The 20,368-nt window shown below is 37.2% G+C and overlaps 3 protein-coding genes across 4 annotated transcripts; 2 read left to right on the forward strand and 1 right to left on the reverse strand.

Annotated features, from left to right (window-relative positions):
* The first annotated feature begins 456 nt into the window (after positions 1-456).
* On the forward strand, positions 457-6,367 carry LOC141282330 (vascular cell adhesion protein 1-like). The gene is made up of 6 exons (XM_073815080.1): positions 457-609; positions 728-1,006; positions 1,728-2,033; positions 2,137-2,391; positions 2,464-2,727; positions 2,826-6,367. The coding sequence occupies exons 1-6, from the start codon at positions 549-551 to the stop codon at positions 2,969-2,971; spliced, it is 1,311 nt and encodes a 436-aa protein (XP_073671181.1). The 5' UTR covers positions 457-548; the 3' UTR covers positions 2,972-6,367.
* A 1,443-nt stretch (positions 6,368-7,810) lies between these two features.
* Positions 7,811-12,249, reverse strand: extl2 (exostosin-like glycosyltransferase 2). The gene is made up of 5 exons (XM_065269145.2): positions 12,174-12,249; positions 10,610-11,037; positions 9,553-9,623; positions 9,321-9,436; positions 7,811-8,546 (listed from the first exon to the last, which is right to left on the reverse strand). The coding sequence occupies exons 1-5, from the start codon at positions 12,176-12,178 to the stop codon at positions 8,153-8,155; spliced, it is 1,014 nt and encodes a 337-aa protein (XP_065125217.1). The 5' UTR covers positions 12,179-12,249; the 3' UTR covers positions 7,811-8,152.
* A 329-nt stretch (positions 12,250-12,578) lies between these two features.
* LOC135750349 (uncharacterized oxidoreductase ZK1290.5) lies at positions 12,579-19,598 on the forward strand. 2 transcript variants are annotated; one of them, XM_065269164.2, is made up of 8 exons: positions 12,580-13,144; positions 13,995-14,243; positions 14,363-14,464; positions 14,552-14,643; positions 14,832-15,014; positions 15,472-15,531; positions 17,710-17,838; positions 18,349-19,598. In XM_065269164.2, the coding sequence occupies exons 1-7, from the start codon at positions 13,066-13,068 to the stop codon at positions 17,803-17,805; spliced, it is 861 nt and encodes a 286-aa protein (XP_065125236.1). In that variant the 5' UTR covers positions 12,580-13,065; the 3' UTR covers positions 17,806-17,838; positions 18,349-19,598. The 2 variants fall into 2 exon arrangements, with proteins under 2 accessions (XP_065125227.1, XP_065125236.1); XM_065269155.2 differs by lacking the exon at positions 17,710-17,838 and having other exon boundaries at positions 12,579-13,144.
* Positions 19,599-20,368: the final 770 nt, after the last annotated feature.

Genomic DNA, 20,368 nt, shown 5'->3' on the forward strand with positions numbered 1-20,368 from the left:
AAATAGACTATTTGTGCCAGCTGACATCGATGGATCCTCAGTTTTGACAAAGCTGCTAAACTATTAAATATATCACGGGTTTAAAGTGTTCGTTGATGATTTTATAAAGTCTTTCAATTTATTTAGAAAGTAAAATTTCAGTTATGTAATATTGACAAATGTTGTTTTTAAATCTATATATTTTGTCTGCAAGGGGTTTGAAAATATTTTTCTGTATAAGGGGGGTTGGTGGGGGGCCCCAGGTCCTTGAACTTTGCTTATAGTGCCCCAAAATGGTAAACACACCACACAGGAAAATAAATTTAACAGTGTTAAATTGGTAACACCGGGTCTGGTGGTACTCCTAAACACCACCAGCAGTGTACATTTTAACACTAGTGATGTTGCTTGCTGTGCACTGTCGGTATATAGTGTAGACATAATAGAGTATAGACATGTGAACAGGTGTGGCTTGTGATGGAGAGTCTACTAAATCCTCCAGTCCTTCGACAGACAGACTTATTTTAGCAACATCGTCATCCGTAAGTGAACAACAATAATAGAAGAAAATGTACAGAAATAACGACATTATTTTAACAATGTGCATTCAAATCCTGAATGCAATATCAGGTGAGACCGCACGCGCAACTTTTTGCTGCTTTTACTATGTAGCGTAATCAGACTTCTTTATATATATATGTATAAAAAAAAATCGTTAACCTGATAAGAAAACTCATTTCTTTTGTAGCAAATGACGCTTTTAAAGTGGAGTTGTTTCCATTAAAGCCCTCGGTTCCTGTTGGCAGTGCTCTGGAGTTAAACTGTCGCGTGAAAGATTGTGCGGGTGACGCGAGCTTCTCCTGGAGTGCTCTTGGAGACAATTCTCGCGGTGGATATGTTAAGGACAACCACACTGTTTCCCGACTGATCTTCAGCAACATCTTACCCAAACACAGTAACACAATTGTGTGCAAAGCTTATTGCTTAAGAAAACCGCGACAGAAAACCTCTGTCGTGCAGGTGTATTGTGAGTAACGTTAATGCTTTTCTCTTTATATTTAACATCACTGCAAACTGAGATTAAAATTAAATGTTCCTAAATGAAAACACAGTATACTTTAGTATTTACCTAGTAAACTAGTACAATTCCTACAGAATGTTTTGGAACCTAAAGGGTAAAGTAGCCTATATTACAGTTTATCAACAACTCACTTTAGTTAATCCTACAGAATATACATTGACAAAGTGTAAATACAATACATACAATTTACTGCAGTTTACTAAATTATAGGCTAAAGAGTAATAAAATATTCTAATGAAGTTAAAGTAACGTTAGGCTACTGGTCTAAAAATCTACTCAAGTAAAAAGTAAGTAATTTTAACTTTACTCAGCGTAAAAAGCGGTGTGATTGTAGTATTTGTTCAAAAAAGGAGAAGTGAATATAAATCTCAAACTAGTTGTTTTTGTTTATTGAAGGAACACCTTTACAATTACAGTGCAATAACAAAAAGTAAAAATAAAATCAAAAGTTTTTTTTTATAACTAAGAAACATTTATAAATATTTATAAATATTATTTATTAGTAGCCTATTTATATAGGCTAATACAGGTGCGGGCTGCTGGTAAAATTGCTAATTGTTGTACCAATTGCTATTTTACTTGTTTATTTTATTATTGTTTATTAAATCTTCTTAAAAATTACATGTTACAGATGGATGTGCTTATCATAAAGTTTTATTATCTGCAGCATTTCCAACAGCTCCTCAGCTAGCCAGAATAAAACATTTCAAAGCAAACAAAGTACAAATGCTCAGCTGCACCATCCACAACATTTACCCCTCAGAAAATGTTAAAATTGAGTGGATTCGTGGAGATGAGACCTTTCATGAGGAAGTGCCTGACAAATATGATTATGAAAATGTTCAGAATTTCTCCTCTACGTTCGACTACACTCCTTCTGTCACTGATCTGGGCAAGAATATCAGCTGTAGGGCAACACTCAATCTCACTGATTTCAATATGGGCGTTTTAAGTAAAACAACAACTCTTGAATGTAAGTTTGTGTTATTTTTACTTTAATGAAAGTTTATACATAACTCAGTATTTGACTGCTTATGAAAATATCAGTATATTTATACAGTACATATTTTTTCAAGATGGACCTGGAACAATTATCGTTTCCAGTAATAGCTCAATAGTACAGCTTGGGGAACATTTGGAGATAACATGTCATGCAGATGGAAACCCTCAACCAAAAATCTTGTGGTGGAAAATTGGGGTGATCAATCCCATAGCTGAGGGCCAGAATGAGAAGCTGGTAATAAACAATGCTTCCTGGTCTCAGGCAGGTCTGTACGAGTGTGAAGCAAGAAATGAGGTGGGGAGCTTACGATGGCCAGTGAAGATTCAAGGTAAAGAAAGAATGAATTCCCTAAGAACATTTTAAAAGCAATGGCCTTTGCTCTAACTTATTTTTAACACAGTTCCTCCAAAGAGCCCTAAAATCCAGCTGGAGGATGGTGTAGACCCAAGTGAAGGAGATAACATAACCATACTCTGTTCCTCAGAGAGTGGACCAACAACACTCAAATTATCTGGAAAAAATCAAGTAGTAGAAGTGCTGAACGGGTTATCCGTGTTTTTGAACCTTTTATCTGTTACAACAGCAGATGCAGGGGTTTATGTTTGTGAAGCTAAAAATGACTTTGGGGTGAAGAGAAGCATAATCAAAATTAAAGTTAAAGGAGGTGAGTTTAAAGTTTACTTTCTGGCACATTTGGGGCAGTCAGACTGTTTTTTGTGCTCTGTACAGAAGTGAATTTAATTCCCTTTATCTTTTTTGCAGAACTAACGGACATTTCCACGACACCAGACCTACCAACAGTCATAGTGCCAGCTGTAGGGTCAGTGTCACTTTTGACCGCCATAGCTGTGCTGATCCGATACATTAGGAAAATCAGGAGATATTCTGTCAACATACCAATGAACTAAACCAATAATCTTGACACCATGACAATGCAACATCATCTGTGGATTTTTATTTATACAATTTCTCATAAACAGGTATGGATACATTGCTGAGCTGTATTTGTTATTTAGGTACTTTGAATAAATACAATCAATTTACATAACTGCATAGTTACATTAAATAAATAAGTAAAAATAATACATAGTATATTAAGGGATAATGTAAATAATAAATTTAAGAAGTATATGTGTATTGTTTTCATATTGTTTTAGTGTAATTTTTTCCATGTCAGCCAATACAGCCAGAACTGTTTCCATTTAAATTTTGTAGTCTCCATCTTAAACTATTTAGCAGTTAAAGTTTATACCTTAAAATGTATCCATTAGAAACCACCTCACTATTTTTACATTTTACAAAAAATCTTTCGAACTGTAGATTGTTCATCTGATTTACACTAAACATATAGTAATACTTACAAACAGGTCAGACCGTTCTCGTATACACCATCACGAAAAAAATTAGCACTTGGTCTTTGAAGGTGGCAGCCTAGAAGTCTACGAAGAGAACAAAAATAAAACAGTCTAACCTTCGAGGACCCATAATTTGCGTCACCTACTGTACGCGCCCACTGCGCCTGTCAGCAGGACGCAGCAGAGACGTTTCTGACTTATGGAAAAAATATGGAACCAGAAAAATATTAATTTATTTTAGAAAATATGACACGTTGATGTAGATTAAACTATTCAACAGTATATGAAATTAATTAAACTTAGAAATGTACGCAACATAAACAGAATAATATTAATACAAAACAGAACTTATACTAAAACAGTGACAATAATTTTTTTCTGCTAAATACACACTTTTATTTAATAAATTGTTTTAATTGTTTATTTTAGAATATTCAGCTGTTATATGCAGCTGTTACAGGCGCGCAATGAATCTTGGGATAGCCTAGCCTGTGAAGGATCCATTTGTTCTATCCTTAACAGCGCAGAGATATAAGGACGCATTTTGAGGCTTCATTTTAAGCATAATCAGTCTTAGAATACGTCCTTAGAAGATCGCAGAATTCGAATAGGCCCTTTTCGCAACTACTTCACTCAACTTCCGCTTTTCAGTGATGCTGCTGGCCTTGACTTCCGTTTCAGGCATTACACTGGAGATAACCATTGACATGTGGGAATGCTTAACAACAACTGGAAATATTGATGATAAATTTTATGTTACTCTGTGGGCCTTATAAACAGTTTGAAAAGCAGGTAGATGACGTTGGCATGTTTTTTTATATCATGTAGGGTGATTTATGTAGAAAACTGTGAATCACAATAATAGCTTTAGCTGGGTTTACAAAATTAGCGACATAAAAAGTTTACAATTGTCCATCAATAACTCCACACTGCAGGGGTAAAAAAATTAGTTAAATCGATATATCGTGCAATGATCTCAGATAATTAAATCCTGCCATACTAATCAACAACAGCAAGAGTGTTGAAAGAACCGAACTAGCGAGATCTGAACATCTCGGATGTCTCATTTGATCTTGGATGTATGGGGTATTCAACGACGTCACTTTTTCACGTGACCACACCCTGTTGAGTGGCAAAACATTCAACATAATGGCTGGATTTCATAGCGGCTGCTGCGATTCGAATAGCCAGTGAAACTGACTATTATCAGCTCAAAGGCGGAGTGCACAATGTTTGAAAGCCAATGTTGATATTTGAAATCACCTAAACAAACACGCCCCTACCCCAATAGAATCTGGACCTTCTTTTAAAAGGCCCGCCCCACACATACGCAACCCGGCAAGGATGTCGTTTAGTAGACACGCCCCTTACTGCTGATTGACTACAAGTGTGTTTTGGTAGTCGGCCCGTCTCCTTTTCCAAAGCGTTTTTCAAACATTGTGCACTCCGCCTTTAAATTGAATTTAGTTGGCCTTAACAGTGACCCTAACAACTTGCCAAATTGGCATATGGCTAAACATATATGTTTGTCTTGCCTAACACAATTAAACCATCCCACCTTTGTAGAACACAAGGCTTATCATAATGAATGTTTTTTAACGAAGGCTCACTGACAAAACTTTGGAGTTACACAGAAGAGTATTTGGTGTATTTTTATAGCATTTTTATCCCAAAATTGTACATACCTGACATATGGCTGCTACTGATTTACTTCTACTTTGAGTATTTTTGCAGTCTGGAAAAAGACTGATCCAAATTTTCAGGCTATGCTATGCTACTGCTGTCGCTCAGACTTTTTGCCACTCAGTTGGCGTAACCGCAGTCACTTTCGCCGAAGGTGACGTCACGTGCATAGGGTTCCCTCTATTAGCGATGTACGAAGAACAGACCCCAGACCAATAAATAAATACAGACGGTTCTTGCGCGTAACAACACACGCGTGTGTCCGATTAAACCATCTATTATTATAAATTGAGGTTAAATAAATTATGCTTGTTGATGATATGCCAGTTTATCTACAGGAAATGTGGTGAAATATAGGCTGTTTTTTAAGTGATTTCTCATGGCAATGTAATGATTAATGATATTCTAGATTGTCTGGATTGAAACTTTCACATTGTGTTCAAAGGAAATAAAATGAAAGGAATTTCCTCTACCCACTACATTAAAATAGTTATTCAAGTGAGTTATTGTGTTCAGTTTCCCTTTTGGAAACTAAAGCAGAAAGTGAAAGTAAATTCATCAAACAATTTTAGTGATTGACCCTTTCCTGCTGCGTATTATTTTGTCTGTCTTGTGGACAATGCTGCACCTCTAACAAAAATATTTACTAATGTTTCTTGCGATTCAGTAATGGGAGTGGTGCAATCTGGGGTCAAATGCATGAAGTCACTGTTGGCTTGGATTTCTAAACAGAGCATTTGACTTACAATCAAATCAGCACACAATTATACTTGTTTTATTCAGTTACTGTCCCGTAAGAAAAACACATTTACGATTTACAGTTTTATACATTTTTGAAACCAGGTAAAAACTACACTATATTTGGCACAGCAGTTTTGGTTGTAAAGTATGCCTAACACTTTTAATCGAAAAATATAGCTGCAAGCAGCAATGGCGGGCCCTCGCACGTTTTTTTACCGCTACACGGTGCGTCCGAGAAATCGATGCACGGTGGGCAAGGGCATCAAGTGGGTAAATATCAGTGAGCTATTTAATGTTGATACTGAGCCATTTGGGGACTGTAGGTAGAAGAAACCCCACATTTTAGACAAACGGGGGCGCTAGTGAGCCACTTAAGAGACACGCCTATGTGTGACCTGTTTGTGCACACTAAACAGCCGACAACTCTGATGTGTGTGCCGACTTTTAGGTTAATCTAAGCAGGCCAAGAGCCCTAAATATGCCTGAAATAAATGTAAAGTTTGGGGCGTTGCCATGGGAACAGCGTTCGAGATATCCAAAATCCCTTCGCAATTTATCATCTACAATGTCTCGGCATCATGTTGACCACTTCTCGTCTCAATCGCATGAAAATCCTAGAAGGAGTATTTAAAAGAACATCGGCGTCAACTTAAAGGCTTAAATAAGCCTTTAAAATGAAAGTAAAGTTTGACGCGTTGCCATGGGAACAGCGTTTGAGATATCAAAAATCCCTTCGCAATTTATCATCTACAATGTCTCGGCATCATGTTGACCACTTCTGGTGTCAATCTCATGAATATTCTAGAAGGAGTATTTAAAAGAACATTGGCGTCAACTGAAAGGCTTAAATATGCCTTTAAAATGAAAGTAAAGTTTGACAGGTTACCATGGGAACAGCGTTCGAGATATCAAAAATCCCTTCGCAATTTACCATCTACAATGTCTCAGCATTATGTTGACCACTTCTGGAGTCAATCACATTATTTCCCCAGGAGGAGTATTTAAAAGTTTACCGCATGCAGCTGTAAGGTTTAAATATGCCTTAAAAATGAAAGTAAAGTTTGACAGGTTGCCATGGGAACAGCGTTCGAGATATCAAAAATCCCTTCGCAATTTATCATCTACAATGTCTTGGCATCATGTTGACCACTTTTGGTGTCAATCGCATAAACATTGTAGGAGGAGTATTTAAAAGAACATCGCATGGAACTGTCAAAAAAAATCCACCTTTGTGACTGACACACTTCCTGGCGCCTGGTGGTGGCGCTATACCCGGGAGTCACAATAGGCACATCGATGCGATCGGAATCTTCAGACGAACAAACTACCCGCATGGCATCACAATAAGATATTTTTTGCCTTAGATATTAGACACTTCCTGTTTATCTGATTTCGCCATAAATTTGTTGCCTCGCCATGGCAGAACTGTTCGAGATATCAAAAATCCCTTCGCAATTTAGCAAGTACAATGTCTCGGCATCATGATCACCACGTTTGGTGTCATTTGCACGTATCCCCTAGGAGGAGTATTTAAAAGTTCACCGCATGCATTTTTGAAACAATACAAAATAGCCGACTTCCTGTTGGGCGGAGCTTAAATGTTAGAGTGCGAAAGTTGTTCGGGTCGATGAGATCTATATGCGTACCAACTCTCGTACATGTGCGCACATTTTTGCCCGATCTGTGCATCAATGTTTTTTTTTGCATTACAGGGGGCGCTATAGAGCCCCCGTGCCACGCCCGTGTTCCAGCCTTTGGATTTCTGCGATGACGAGCGACTCTGACGTCTGTGCCAATTTTCAAGAGTTTTCGAGTATGTTAAGGCTCCCAAAAAGTCCAAAAGTGTTAAAAAAAAAAAAAAAAAAAAAAAAAAAAATAATAAAAATAATAATCCGAGCAAAAACAATAGGGCTTCGCACCTACGGTGCAGGCCATTCTGGCCTGCTCCTCGGTGCTCGGGCCCTAATTAAAATGTGCAGGAGATACTCCAGTACTGGAAAACATGAGGATTAAAAAATAGCATGCCCCGTCTACTGGACAGATGTAAACAGTACAAAAAAAAATCACCAAACTTGTAAGCGATTCCCATCAATCAATGCTAAAAAATGATTTTTGATCTGCTTGTTTTATGTCCTGCATGCTCTTATTGTAAGTTCACATGAAGAAATGACGTCCAAATAACTAGTTATTTTAAATTTATAACAGTTACATTAGTGTTGTACATAAGTCACCCGAAATCACCAGGTATGTCCCATTTTATAGAAATCACCACATCAAGAAAATGTAAGATGCATCAGAGATCTGTTCTCATTACATCCTGCTCTTGTGATTAGCATAGCTGGGGAAACCGAACTGTGAGATCATCATATTGGAGTAGCGGAGCGGCATGCCTCGGTAGATCTGCGCCAGCTTATTCAGACAGTAGGAACGCTGGAGCATGTGCTCAGCTCTGTGCCACATGCCGACATACCCGCTGCTGGCTTCTTTTTCCAGATTCCGTATATCTACAGGCTTCACGAAAACCCCCGAGGGACGCTCGAGTCCAGACACCAGTGCGAGTTGGCGTGCCACGACAAAGTTCATGGCGATGTCGTCACAGTTCTGCGTTTCATCCACCAGTTGATGCACCTCGGTGGGCTGGTCTCGAAACAACTCCAAGAAGCGCTGATGGAAAAACGCTGCACCCACTAGGATCATAGAATACCTATTGGAAAAGTTAAACGGCAGTTTAGTGGAATTCAACTGAACTGTGTGGTTGTTATCTGATACTACTTGATTAGTTCTTGAGGAGTGTTTTTTGTTGCATTCAACAGATAATGCAAATTTCCAGTGATGCAAGTTCTGTCATCATTTACACACACCGAAACTCTCTTATCCTATATGCACCTGTGTATATTCAGAAATGAAACAGGTGAGACATTTACAGCATAAGTTATTGGTGTATTTATTCTTGTATAAATTGATTTAATGTATTAAAATTCCGAATGCTTTTTATGCACTCAGAAATTCACATCTGGGTTAGGTTTATGACATTAAAATCAAGTGCCTTTAATGATCAAAATGTAAAAAAATGCACAAAATAATCTGGGCATAAAAATTTTAATTTAGCGGTGTAAGCAATAGGCTTTATGCCCAGCTGCACTACTTCCTGAACTTCAGCCAGCTCCTTGTTTCCTGTCTGCCATTATTGGACAAACTGATTAATCCAGGTGTGCCTGACCTCAGTAGTCACAACAACAATAATCAGACACACCTGGATTAATCAGTTTGTCCAATAATGGCAGACAGGAAACAAGGAGCTGGCTGAAGTTCAGGAAGTAGTGCAGCTGGGCATAAAGCCTATTAGCATTGCTGCACAAAGATTGAAAATAGAATCATATGGACACAGCAAAAAACTTACAGCAATCAAAATATCCTCCTTTTAGGGTTTGCTATTCCTTAAAGTTGAAAATAGTGCACTATTCCCACCCAGTCTTACCAATCACCACCACCTCTGTCAGGATCCTGAAGCTCAAAGCTACCATAGCTGTACACTCCTGATGCTGTGGTCACATGCTTCCGTGGAACAAAACCCACAATCTGATCTGGGAATTGCTACAACATAAACAGGAAAGAAACTAATTATTATTATTAAAACACCACAAATAATTAATTAGCAGTGCATTTAGATAAAAGCTACTCAGTATAACATGACTTCTTTCATTTGTTACCTTCCAGACAGAAAATGCAAAGCTGATATCAGGAACACTGACCAACGTGTCATCATCTAGCATCAAAACAGCTGGCAAAAGATAAAATGGGCCAGTCAGCACATCTTATAGACAAAATTACCTTTCACAATGACAAGACTATATATTGGCCCTATAATGAGAGAGATAGGCAAATATTAAATAATATTACATTTACTACATGGTTATCTAAATAACTTGATTCTGATTGGCCAATGGCAGCATTATGTGGTCATTTTCATATAATGCCTGCATTATTGACTGTTGCTGAATACAAATGATTATACAAGAACCCTGTACAAACACTCGACTGACTTTCACATTGTAAAGATACTGGTATGTCTCTGTACTTTTATATTTGCGCATTGAAGACCCGTCATGATTGAATATATCTTTAAATATCAAGCCACTTCTTAATTTCATCCTCACACTGGTTCAATCATGGCTGGTGTAGTAAATATTAACTGTTTAAATCATGTTTTATGCGTGCTCCCACTACACTGTTTTCTACCGGCTGGCTATTGAACCGGAAGTCTCGCACCTTAAAGGAAATATGGAAATCACTTACTTTCGGGTTCGCGAAAAAGGTGGATATTATCATGATGTTACAGTCCTGTTACATTTATGTTTATAATTAATGATATCCGCAAAGCCCTAGCAAAGAACCTGGCAATTCACACACAAAAAAAAAAAAATGTTATTATTTACCCAACCTGTGGTTCCAAAGCAATGTTTTTTGGATGCACAAATGTCACTTACGTACTCTATTTCAAGAATTAAATGCCACTTCAACTTATATGTCATGCGAAAACATGAACTATATAGCTCACTCACAATATATTTTTATGGTTTCTCATATGTTTTTTTCATGATTTAAGTCTTTTTTGACAGTGCTGGTGCTCATTTACTTTATCAAAAGCTGTGTCTAGAATATTCTTCAAGTTTCCCGTTGTGTTGTCCAAAAAAAGTAAATACAGGTCTGTAACAACGTGAAAAAACGGTTCCTTTAAACTTGACTATTTTGTTAGGAATCACTCACCATCAGTCTTGATCTCAGGGTGTGGTTGCAATCGATTGCGCATTCTGTTCACGCTCTGCTCTTTAAAGATGACTGGTACAGGGTGTGGGCCGAGTGAATCCCATAGTTTCCTGGGTGGTGACTCTCCAGCGTTGTTCCACACTATAATGATGCTGTGCAGGTGAGGCATACCCTGATAATGGTTGAGAAGTTTGAGGAGAACGTCTGTGCGGTTGTACGTTTGCATAATAATAGTAAAACTGTCTTTGGGGTCTGGTAAGGTAAGTGAGGTGTTGGAGCTTTGGCGGAGCTCTCTGAGAACGCTGTTATCTTCATTGTTAGGCAGTAGAAAGGTCAGAGCCACTCCGGCCAGAAGCAGCAACAGTAATGGTCCAATAATGAAGTGTGCCCGCACACGGCCCAGTGACCTGCAGCGGCGAAGATGGATCCTGATGACAAAAGAAGCAGTGTTGAGGAAGCTTTTATTTCACACTGATAAGAAGAAAGTTTTATTTGATATTGTGCACTAAAAATGCTGGGTTAATACACTGTGATTGGGTAAAATGTGGACATGCCCAACCGTTAAGTTAGTAGAAAATATCCATATTTGACCCAGTCATGGGTTAAAACAGTGGTTCCCAAACTTTTTCAGCGTGTGGCCCCCCTTGTGTATGATGCATTCCTTCGCGGCCCCACAAAGAAAATTTGTGACAAAAAAACTGTTCTAAAACAGTATAAAAAAACATTAAATTATACAAAAAAAGTAGTGGTTTTGGTTCGTAGCCTTATTTTTTTTTTTAGGTTTAATTACACAGAATTCATGATAAGTTAATGTATTTCGTAAAATGCCATAAAACTGGGGCCCCCCTTGCACCATCTCGCGGCCCTGGACCAGTGTTTGAAAACCACTGGGTTAAAACAACCCAGCATTTTGGGTTGTAAAACAATCAAGCAAAAATTTGTCTTGACCATTGCCTTCAAAACTAGGGTTGTGACGGTGGCAGTGGATGAAGTTAGTTCATAAATTCCAATGCATGCTATTTACTTTACAGATTTTCTTCCAATAAAACGAAAAAATAAATAAATAGCCAGTTTATGTTATTCATAAAGTTTAAAACCAACTGACTATTACTGCTATCAGCTTTACACTTAAAAAAAAATTTGATTTGTTAAGATAAAGTAACCAAAAATATATGTTGATTTGACAAAAATGCTGCAATTTTTACGTATGGTTTACCTTAGTTTTACATATTTGCATTAATGTATTAATAAGCAATATACATTAATATACATAGCATTAAAAAAAACTAGACATACACTAGATATTTCTGCATGCAAATAAAATTTGTTAACTACACTACGTGTATTTGCATAATTTTTTATTACCAGCATAAAATCTGTGCAGCTGTCTTATGTTTATTTAACATCTGAAATGGGTCTAAATAATACTAAAATTATTTATTTGCATTATTTAAGTGCAACGAAACAAAATGTGACGGATCAGTTTTAAACATCATAATCCTATAATAAAGATTCATCTTCGCTAGTCTAAAGTGTTTAACAAACTTTGAGTAACAAACATTACCTCATGGCATTCCCATTACAAGAGTCTCCAGGAGGAAGTCAACTTGACCGCGCATGCGCATTTACTGAGTAGTTAAAAGTTTAGTATTGAATGCAGAAAACTTTTTGTTAACAGAATTTATAGCAAAAAATAGAGCTTTATATATTTCACATGTCAGTTAAAAGCTTTAAAGTCTCAATTTAGAAAATGTTGTATTAAATGCATACATTAGAAGCGCACTGCTGTTAACTACGGTGCGTTTAAAATCACGTCGCCCTGCGCCAACCGCTACGATAGGCCTACCTCAAGTACTGCGAGAGCGATTTTTAAGCACATAGTTCACATCGATCTCGCGGTACTTTGATGTCATGATCGATTAGGCTGCGAAGCACCGCATGAAGTCGAACGTCACATGGTCAAACCGGAAAAAAGATTTCACCGCAGCATCCGCTTTTCAGAAAGTGATAACAACAATGTAAATTGACGGCGATATCTATGAACTATTAAGGTATTCAGCTAATCCAGCTGGTTGATTTAATTTTTGGCGTTTTATTCTATTTTTATTCTATTTTTTTATGTCAGTGAGAGGAAAAATGTAGCTCCTTTTAAGGCATGTTGACTCCCTGCCAGATTATAACTGTCTTCGTAAAAATTGCAACATGATTCAGTAATCATTACCCCGCGGCATTTAATAATAAACCCAACTACACTAGGGATTGAGGTGCGTCATACAGTCATTTGGCTGGAGTTATTTCTCGGCACCTCACCAGCAGCGATACAGAAGTTTAGTGTTCTCATTTTTTATTATTCGAATAACTTAAGCTACGGTTTGCAGTCTTTAATGAAATAGCACACACTGAGATACATTGTGCAGTGCCATAAGGATACCCAAACATTGAAAGAAGTTACAAATATGATACCCAGCAGCGCTGCCCTGTCCTGTCCTGCAGTATCGCTGTCCAACGGACTCGACATTCCTATCCTCGGTTTAGGTAAGTAAAGCCTGGACATATGGACATATACTGATAAAATGCCATACACCAAATGCATAAAGATATGCAACGTAAACATGTTGGTCATTTTTTGTTTGTAATTTCTTTCGAAAGCCTACATATGCACAAAACACACTGCAAAAAATTATTTTCAAGAAAAACATCTTAGTATTTTGTCAAGTTTTCAGTAAAAATATCAAAAAATTCTTAAATTAAAATGTTTTTTCTTGATGTGCAAAACGACCCAAGAAAAGAAGTCTAATTTTCAGACCAGAAATATCAAATTTAAGTGATTTTGTGCATAAAACAAGCAAGAAAATCTGCCATTGAGGTAAGCAAACATTTTTCTTAAACACTAAATTCAAGAAAAATTCAAGAAAAATGTGCTTACCCCATTGGCAGATTTGTTTGCTTGTTTTATGCACAAAATCACTTAAATTTTATATTTTTGGTCTAAAAACTTTTCTTGGGTCGTTTTGCACATCAAGAAAAATCATCTTATTTTAAGAATTTTTATATATTTTTACTAAAAACAAGACAAAAATACTAAGAAAATGTTTTCTTGAAAATAATTTTTTGCAGTGCACCGGTCAAATCTTTGCCAGTGGCTGAAAGTTACCATTCATTAAACAATACAAATATTAACAAATAAATATGTCATTAAATATCTGTCCTTACATCATTGGTCAGATAGCATTTGACTCTTCCTTTAAAATGCTATTTCTTCACATTTTCATGGCAACTTTTTCATCCCAGATGGGAGGAAGCATCGCTCCTGCAGAAAATCTGGACTCTTATTTGCTTTGAAACTCTTGTATTTTGTGAATGATTCCTGTGACCTCTTGATCAGGTACATCTCATAATGGAGGCTACAGTCATGAGGCAGTAGTGTACGCTCTACAGCAATGTGGCATAAGACATATAGATACAGCGAAGCGTTACGGTTGTGAAGAGGCTTTGGGGAAGGCTCTGGCTGAAAGTGGAGTACCACGAGAAGAAATCTGGCTTACTACCAAACTGTGGCCTGGAGACTACGGCTACCAGAGCGCCAAACAAGCCTGCCGAGCCTCGTGTGCCAGACTGGGAGTGGATTATTTAGGTAAAAGTCATGTTAGGTCAGAGGTACCGGTTTTTTAACACGTCAGGGATTACATTCCTTGACAGTGTCGCTTGTTCGTCTGTTGCTGATTTTAATACATTTGAATTGTTTCATCACAGACTTGTTTCTGATGCATTGGCCCGAAGGCATGGCTTCAGGTCGTTCTAACAGTGAGGTTCGAGCAGAGACGTGGAGAGCTCTGGAAGATCTTTATGATGAAGGTTAAGGGCGGCTCATTCTGTTGTTTTAACCATTAGTTAATCTTTACTATAAGTATCTTAAGCAACATCCACTGAACTATGTTGCAGGTTTGTGTCGTGCCATCGGAGTAAGTAACTTTCTCACCTGTCACTTGAATGAGTTGAAAGATGTTGGTGGAGTTGTTCCTCATGTTAACCAGGTACGACTGTCTGAATGAGAGATTTGATTACACTTTTATACATCTGTAACGTACGGTCACTTGACTTCTTTATAAAACTCTATTAGACTCATGACTAGGATCGAATCACAGCCATGCTGAAATTCAGTTTAACAGCACTATTTCTAGTGTTAAATGATTTGTGTGAATTGTATATGATTTACTCGCAGGTGGAGTTTCATCCTTTCCAGCAGCCAATGGAACTGCATAAGTATTGCCAAAAGGAGGGTATTGTGTTTGAAGGCTACTGTCCTCTGGCCAAAGGTCAGGCCCTCACCAACCCTGTGATTCTTCAACTGGCCCAGAAATACGGACGCAGCGCATCCCAAATCTGCATCCGCTGGAGCATACAGGTGCAGATTTTGCTCAAATTTTATTTGCTGTATAATATACACTATTACAGTGGTTCTCAATCTCGGTCTTAACCACTCCATGTTTTTAAATTCTTCCCATAAAAATCAGCTGATTTAACTCATCAGTCCTCTCCCAGGAGAGGCTTGTTAGACTTCATGGGGTGCTGCGCCGAATGATCAGCATGTGACATCACAGTCTTTTACTCTCGAATGGCTCTCGTGGTACTGTGATGTTACATGCCAGTCGGTCTAGGTGGCAACAAACCTTTCTACCTTTTAAACACACAAGCTGGTGAGTTGAATCAAGTGGGACATCTTAAACATTTTGGGAGGGTTGGGCACCGGGGGACTGGAATTGAGAAACACTACATTAACTGCATTAAAATAGTGTGTTGTGTAATGTGAAACTTATTTCATGGTTATGATGTTATTCATTCATTTAATTATGTCTTGTCAGAATGGAGTTGTCACAATTCCAAAGTCCACCAAACCAGCAAGAATTCTTGAAAACTGTCAAGTAAGTTTTAACCATTAACAAGAAACTGCTATTTTCAGCTATCCGTTAAAAAACATATGTTCTTTGTAATAAGTTAAGCGATTGTAGCCATATCTTGTTTATTGATGTTAAACCTGTCAGATTCACTCTAATGTTGTGCTTGCATGGTTAGCCTAAAATGAAATAAGATAAAGGGGCTGTTTAGTGGACAGGGCTTATCCTAGTCCCAGACTAAAATGCATGTTTGAGCTGCCTTGATTCCTAAACACCTTGCACTGACTTATCTTAACATATACAGTCTTGTTCAAAATAATAGCAGTACAATGTGACTAACCAGAATAATCAAGGTTTTTAGTATATTTTTTTATTGCTACGTGGCAAACAAGTTACCAGTAGGTTCAGTAGATTCTCAGAAAACAAATGAGACCCAGCATTCATGATATGCACGCTCTTAAGGCTGTGCAATTGGGCAATTAGTTGAATTAGTTGAAAGGGGTGTGTTCAAAAAAATAGCAGTGTGGCATTCAATCACTGAGGTCATCAATTTTGTGAAGAAACAGCTGTGAATCAGGTGGCCCCTATTTAAGGATGAAGCCAACACTTGTTGAACATGCATTTGAAAGCTGAGGAAAATGGGTCGTTCAAGACATTGTTCAGAAGAACAGCGTACTTTGATTAAAAAGTTGATTGGAGAGGGGAAAACCTATAAAGAGGTGCAAAAAATGATAGGCTGTTCAGCTAAAATGATCGCCAATGTCTTAAAATGGAGAGCAAAACCAGAGAGACGTGGAAGAAAACGGAAGACAACCATCAAAATGGATAGAAGAATAACCAGAATGGCAAAGGCTCAGCCAATGATCACCTCCAGGATGATCAAAGACAGTCTGGAGTTACCTGAAAGTACTGTGACAGTAAGAAGACGTCTGTGTGAAGCTAATCTATTTTCAAGAATCCCCCGCAAAGTCCCTCTGTTAAAAAAAAAGGCATGTGCAGAAGAGGTTACAATTTGACAAAGAACACATCAACTGGCCTTAAGAGAAATGGAGGAACATTTTGTGGACTGATGAGAGTAAAATTGTTCTTTTTGGGTCCAAGGGCCACAGGCAGTTTGTGAGACGACCCCCAAACTCTGAATTCAAGCCACAGTACACAGTGAAGACAGTGAAGCATGGAGCATGATATGGGCATGTTTCTCCTACTATGGTGTTGGGCCTATTTATCGCATACCAGGGATCATGGATCAGTTTGCATATGTTAAAATACTTGAAGAGGTCATGTTGCCCTATGCTGAAGAGGACATGCCCTTGAAATGGTTGTTTCAACAAGACAATGACCCAAAACACACTAGTAAACGGGCAAAGTCTTGGTTCCAAACCAACAAAATTAATGTTATGGAGTGGCCAGCCCAATCTCCAGACCTTAATCCAATTGAGAACTTGTGGGGTGATATCAAAAATGCTGTTTCGGAAGCAAAACCAAGAAATGTGAATGAATGGTTAAAGAATCATGGAGTGGAATAACTGCTGAGAGGTGCCACAAGTTGGTTGACTCCATGCCACACAGATGTCAAGCAGTTTTAAAAAACTGTGGTCATACAACTAAATATTAGTTTAGTGATTCACAGGATTGCTAAATCCCAGAAAAAAAATGTTTGTACAAAATAGTTTTGAGTTTGTACAGTCAAAGGTAGACACTGCTATTTTTTTGAACACACCCCTTTCAACTAATTGCCCAATTGCACAGCCTTAAGAGCGTGCATATCATGAATGCTGGGTCTTGTTTGTTTTCTGAGAATCTACTGAACCTACTGGTAACTTGTTTGCCACGTAGCAATAAAAAATATACTAAAAACCTTGATTATTCTGGTTAGTCACATTGTACTGCTATTATTTTGAACAAGACTGTATATCAGTGCCATTTGCACACCAGTATTTTTTTGTAATAATATAACTAAGGCTTAGCTATGGATTATTCTAAACCCTGTCTGGGAAACTGCCCCAAAAAGTTTAGCTGTGTATGGAATGACAGATACTGTACATACAAACTAACAATCATCTGTGTGTCCCTGACCTGTAGTGTGCTGTAACTGTGAGTTAAAGTCTGGTGTTCATTAATTTCTCTTTGAGATCATCCTTTTTTGAACACAGTTCATGTCTGTCTATGATTTTACTTTGATCTTGTGTCACTGCTGCTGTGCAGGTGTTTGAGTTCAGGTTGGATGATTCAGACATGGCAGCGATAAGTTTGTTGCATGATGGGAGACATGTAAGCTGGGACCCAACTCATGTGGAATGACCATGAAAAGCTTTAAGAATACCACCTGCTCAGGTGAGCTTGGGAGATAAACTGGAGATGATGAATAGGGCTGTCAAATAAAAAATTAAAGTTTGTGTTTGCATAATATATTTATGTGTGTATTGTGTTATTATTAAGTGTACAAAATACAAATACAAAATCTAAATAAAGGTATAAACATGTAAATGTTTCTTAAATACATACGTTCATGGATGCATATGTGTGTATTTATATAGAAAATAATTACACACAGTGGACACAAATTTATAGTATGCAAAAAAAACTTTTATTTTGTATGCGATTAATCTTTTGACAGCCCTAATGGTAAATCAGTTTAACAGTAAGCTATTTGATGACAATGATAAAAATGGTTGGGAATTGAGTTTTTGTTTTGTGGTTATAAAAGGCCTATCATTCTTGTACTTAAAAGCACATACAATTATATGGGTACAAAAGGAAGGATGATCTCAAAGACCATATTTTCTCTAACAGTTATTTATTGGAGCTTATCTATATATGTTGATTCATGTCAATTCTCTACAGGTTTTTGGGTTCACACTTACAGAGGAGGATATGAATCGAATGAGGAGGTTACACACTAATCAGAAACTAATTCATCTCACTTATCCCATCTGGAAAGGATAACCTTTAGGGATTTGCTTTTCTGATATATGGTACTCTTTTAAAATCAATGATCTGATTTTACTAGAGGCTGTTGTTTATGAAAGCAATCTGTCAGTGCAGGGGATTTTTTTTCTGAATGCTGCTGATGTCACACGTGCCTTTTTAAATGACAGAGAATTGTGTTGTTTAATTATGTTGTAATAAACCTGGAGTGGATGTCGAGGGACAAGACATTTGGGATGTTTAGCAGAAATGCAAAGCTCATATATGTTGAAATGCTTATATGAAAGTAAGTTTTTTCAATAAAGTTTGATCTGTTAAGTTGTACAAATAGTCTTTAGTAGTGGGACTACTGTTGCTGATGGGTGAACCTATGACAGTAGTCTTAACATTAATACAAATGAGCAATTCCAGCATTATGGGTGTAACATTTGCAGCCAAAACTTGAAATATAATTGCTCAGAGAATCAGAAAAACAACACATCTTGGGGTGGCTTCCCAGACAGGGATTAGCTTAAACCAGAACTAGGCCTTAGTTTAATTAGGAAATATAACTAGTTTTAACATAAAACATTACTTGTGTGTACTTTGAAACAAAACAAAGGGCACTGATGTATTTTAAGATATGTGAGTGCAAGTTGTTTTCAGTTTTTACAGCTTTTACATTTATTTTAGTCTAGGACTGCTCTCTGAATCCATGTCCGGGAAACCGCCCCCTTGTGTCCAGTTGAGGACAACACGTTTATTATTGGAACAACACATTTTGTGTTGTTTTAACTCCTCTTGTGTTGTCCCTTTGATATATTTGAACACAAAATCAACAATGTGTTAAATAGCAAAACACAAAACAAAGTGTAAAAATGAACACATCCTTTCTTATTAGAGTGACTCATGTTTTCTATTTTAGATGAGGGAAACATGCATGCTTCATGGATGTGACGTAAACGGACACACGTTCCTACTTTGTAGGAATTCTGTAAATTTAAAGGCACTACCCAGAAGCAATAATACCCAACGAAGGGTAAAGGACAAATATTGATTTTATTATATATTTGTATGTGCATTTATGAGGAAGAAATAATGTCATGGACGTAAGATATCCGAAATGTGCATTTGTATTGAAAATCAAAGTGTTGAAAATAATAAAAAAAGGCTTTAAAATACTTTAACAGAGACATTGCATGGGTATTTAACCCGTTAACCGGCGCTGTCCCGTGAGTTTACTTCAATATATTTAATGTAAATGTCAATCTATCACAACAAACTATATATTGTTCGAAAGGTCTAAGAATGTAGCTTTCATAATTCAAAACCTTTTAGCAGTAATAATGATGCAGGAACTGTCATTTATTCATTTGTGACAAGAGAATGCAGCAAATCAACACAATTTATATTATACATTTTATGTATTAAAAATAATACTGTATTGCATTTTTTATTTATTACAAATAAATGTAAACTGATATATAAAAAAAAATGTTTTCACCTCCAGACACTTCCGTAAAAACCCTTAAAGTGCAGGGCTCAACGCAAATAATTTTTTTATACTGGCCAGGTCGGGCCAGTGGTTCAGGTTTTCACTGGCCCCAATAAAAAATGTCAGTGTCACATATTTAAAAGTCAAATATAATTGGATACATATACAACAGACATGTTCCAACGATAAAAGGCTCCCAACTTTTCTGCTTTACCAATAAATTGACAGCAAACTGTGCAAAATATTGAATAGTTTCTTTCGTCGTGTTTTACCCAAGTAAATGTCTGCTTCCAAGATGTTAAATAATATACATTAATGAAAATATATTTTAGTGACTGAGGGTGAAGTACTGGCCCGAACGTCTCTCACACTTGCCACTGGGCAGTCCTTTATGTTGAGCCCTGAAGTGTCTTCTTTAAAAATGACCAAAATTAGGCTTCTAGCCGAAAAAAAAGCCAGTTA

Source organism: Paramisgurnus dabryanus, chromosome 6 (genome assembly GCF_030506205.2).
Source record: "Paramisgurnus dabryanus chromosome 6, PD_genome_1.1, whole genome shotgun sequence".
In the NCBI taxonomy this organism is placed as follows: Eukaryota; Metazoa; Chordata; class Actinopteri; order Cypriniformes; family Cobitidae; genus Paramisgurnus; species Paramisgurnus dabryanus.

What these genes read in the sequence shown, in the direction of transcription:
- LOC141282330 (XM_073815080.1), top strand. Translation starts at nt 549, where the DNA reads ATGTACAGAAATAACGACATTATTTTAACAATGTGCATTCAAATCCTG. An exon ending in CTCTGTCGTGCAGGTGTATT is followed by an intron (nt 1,007 to 1,727) that starts GTGAGTAACGTT and finishes TATTATCTGCAG; the next exon opens with CATTTCCAACAGCTCCTCAG. An exon ending in TAAAACAACAACTCTTGAAT is followed by an intron (nt 2,034 to 2,136) that starts GTAAGTTTGTGT and finishes TATTTTTTCAAG; the next exon opens with ATGGACCTGGAACAATTATC.
- extl2 (XM_065269145.2), bottom strand. An exon ending in CCCTGAGATCAAGACTGATG is followed by an intron (nt 9,624 to 10,609) that starts GTGAGTGATTCC and finishes ATCTTTTGCCAG; the next exon opens with CTGTTTTGATGCTAGATGAT. An exon ending in GACAGAGGTGGTGGTGATTG is followed by an intron (nt 8,547 to 9,320) that starts GTAAGACTGGGT and finishes CTTTTCCAATAG; the next exon opens with GTATTCTATGATCCTAGTGG.
- LOC135750349 (XM_065269155.2), top strand. Translation starts at nt 13,066, where the DNA reads ATGATACCCAGCAGCGCTGCCCTGTCCTGTCCTGCAGTATCGCTGTCC. An exon ending in ACTGGGAGTGGATTATTTAG is followed by an intron (nt 14,244 to 14,362) that starts GTAAAAGTCATG and finishes GTTTCATCACAG; the next exon opens with ACTTGTTTCTGATGCATTGG. An exon ending in GGAAGATCTTTATGATGAAG is followed by an intron (nt 14,465 to 14,551) that starts GTTAAGGGCGGC and finishes ACTATGTTGCAG; the next exon opens with GTTTGTGTCGTGCCATCGGA.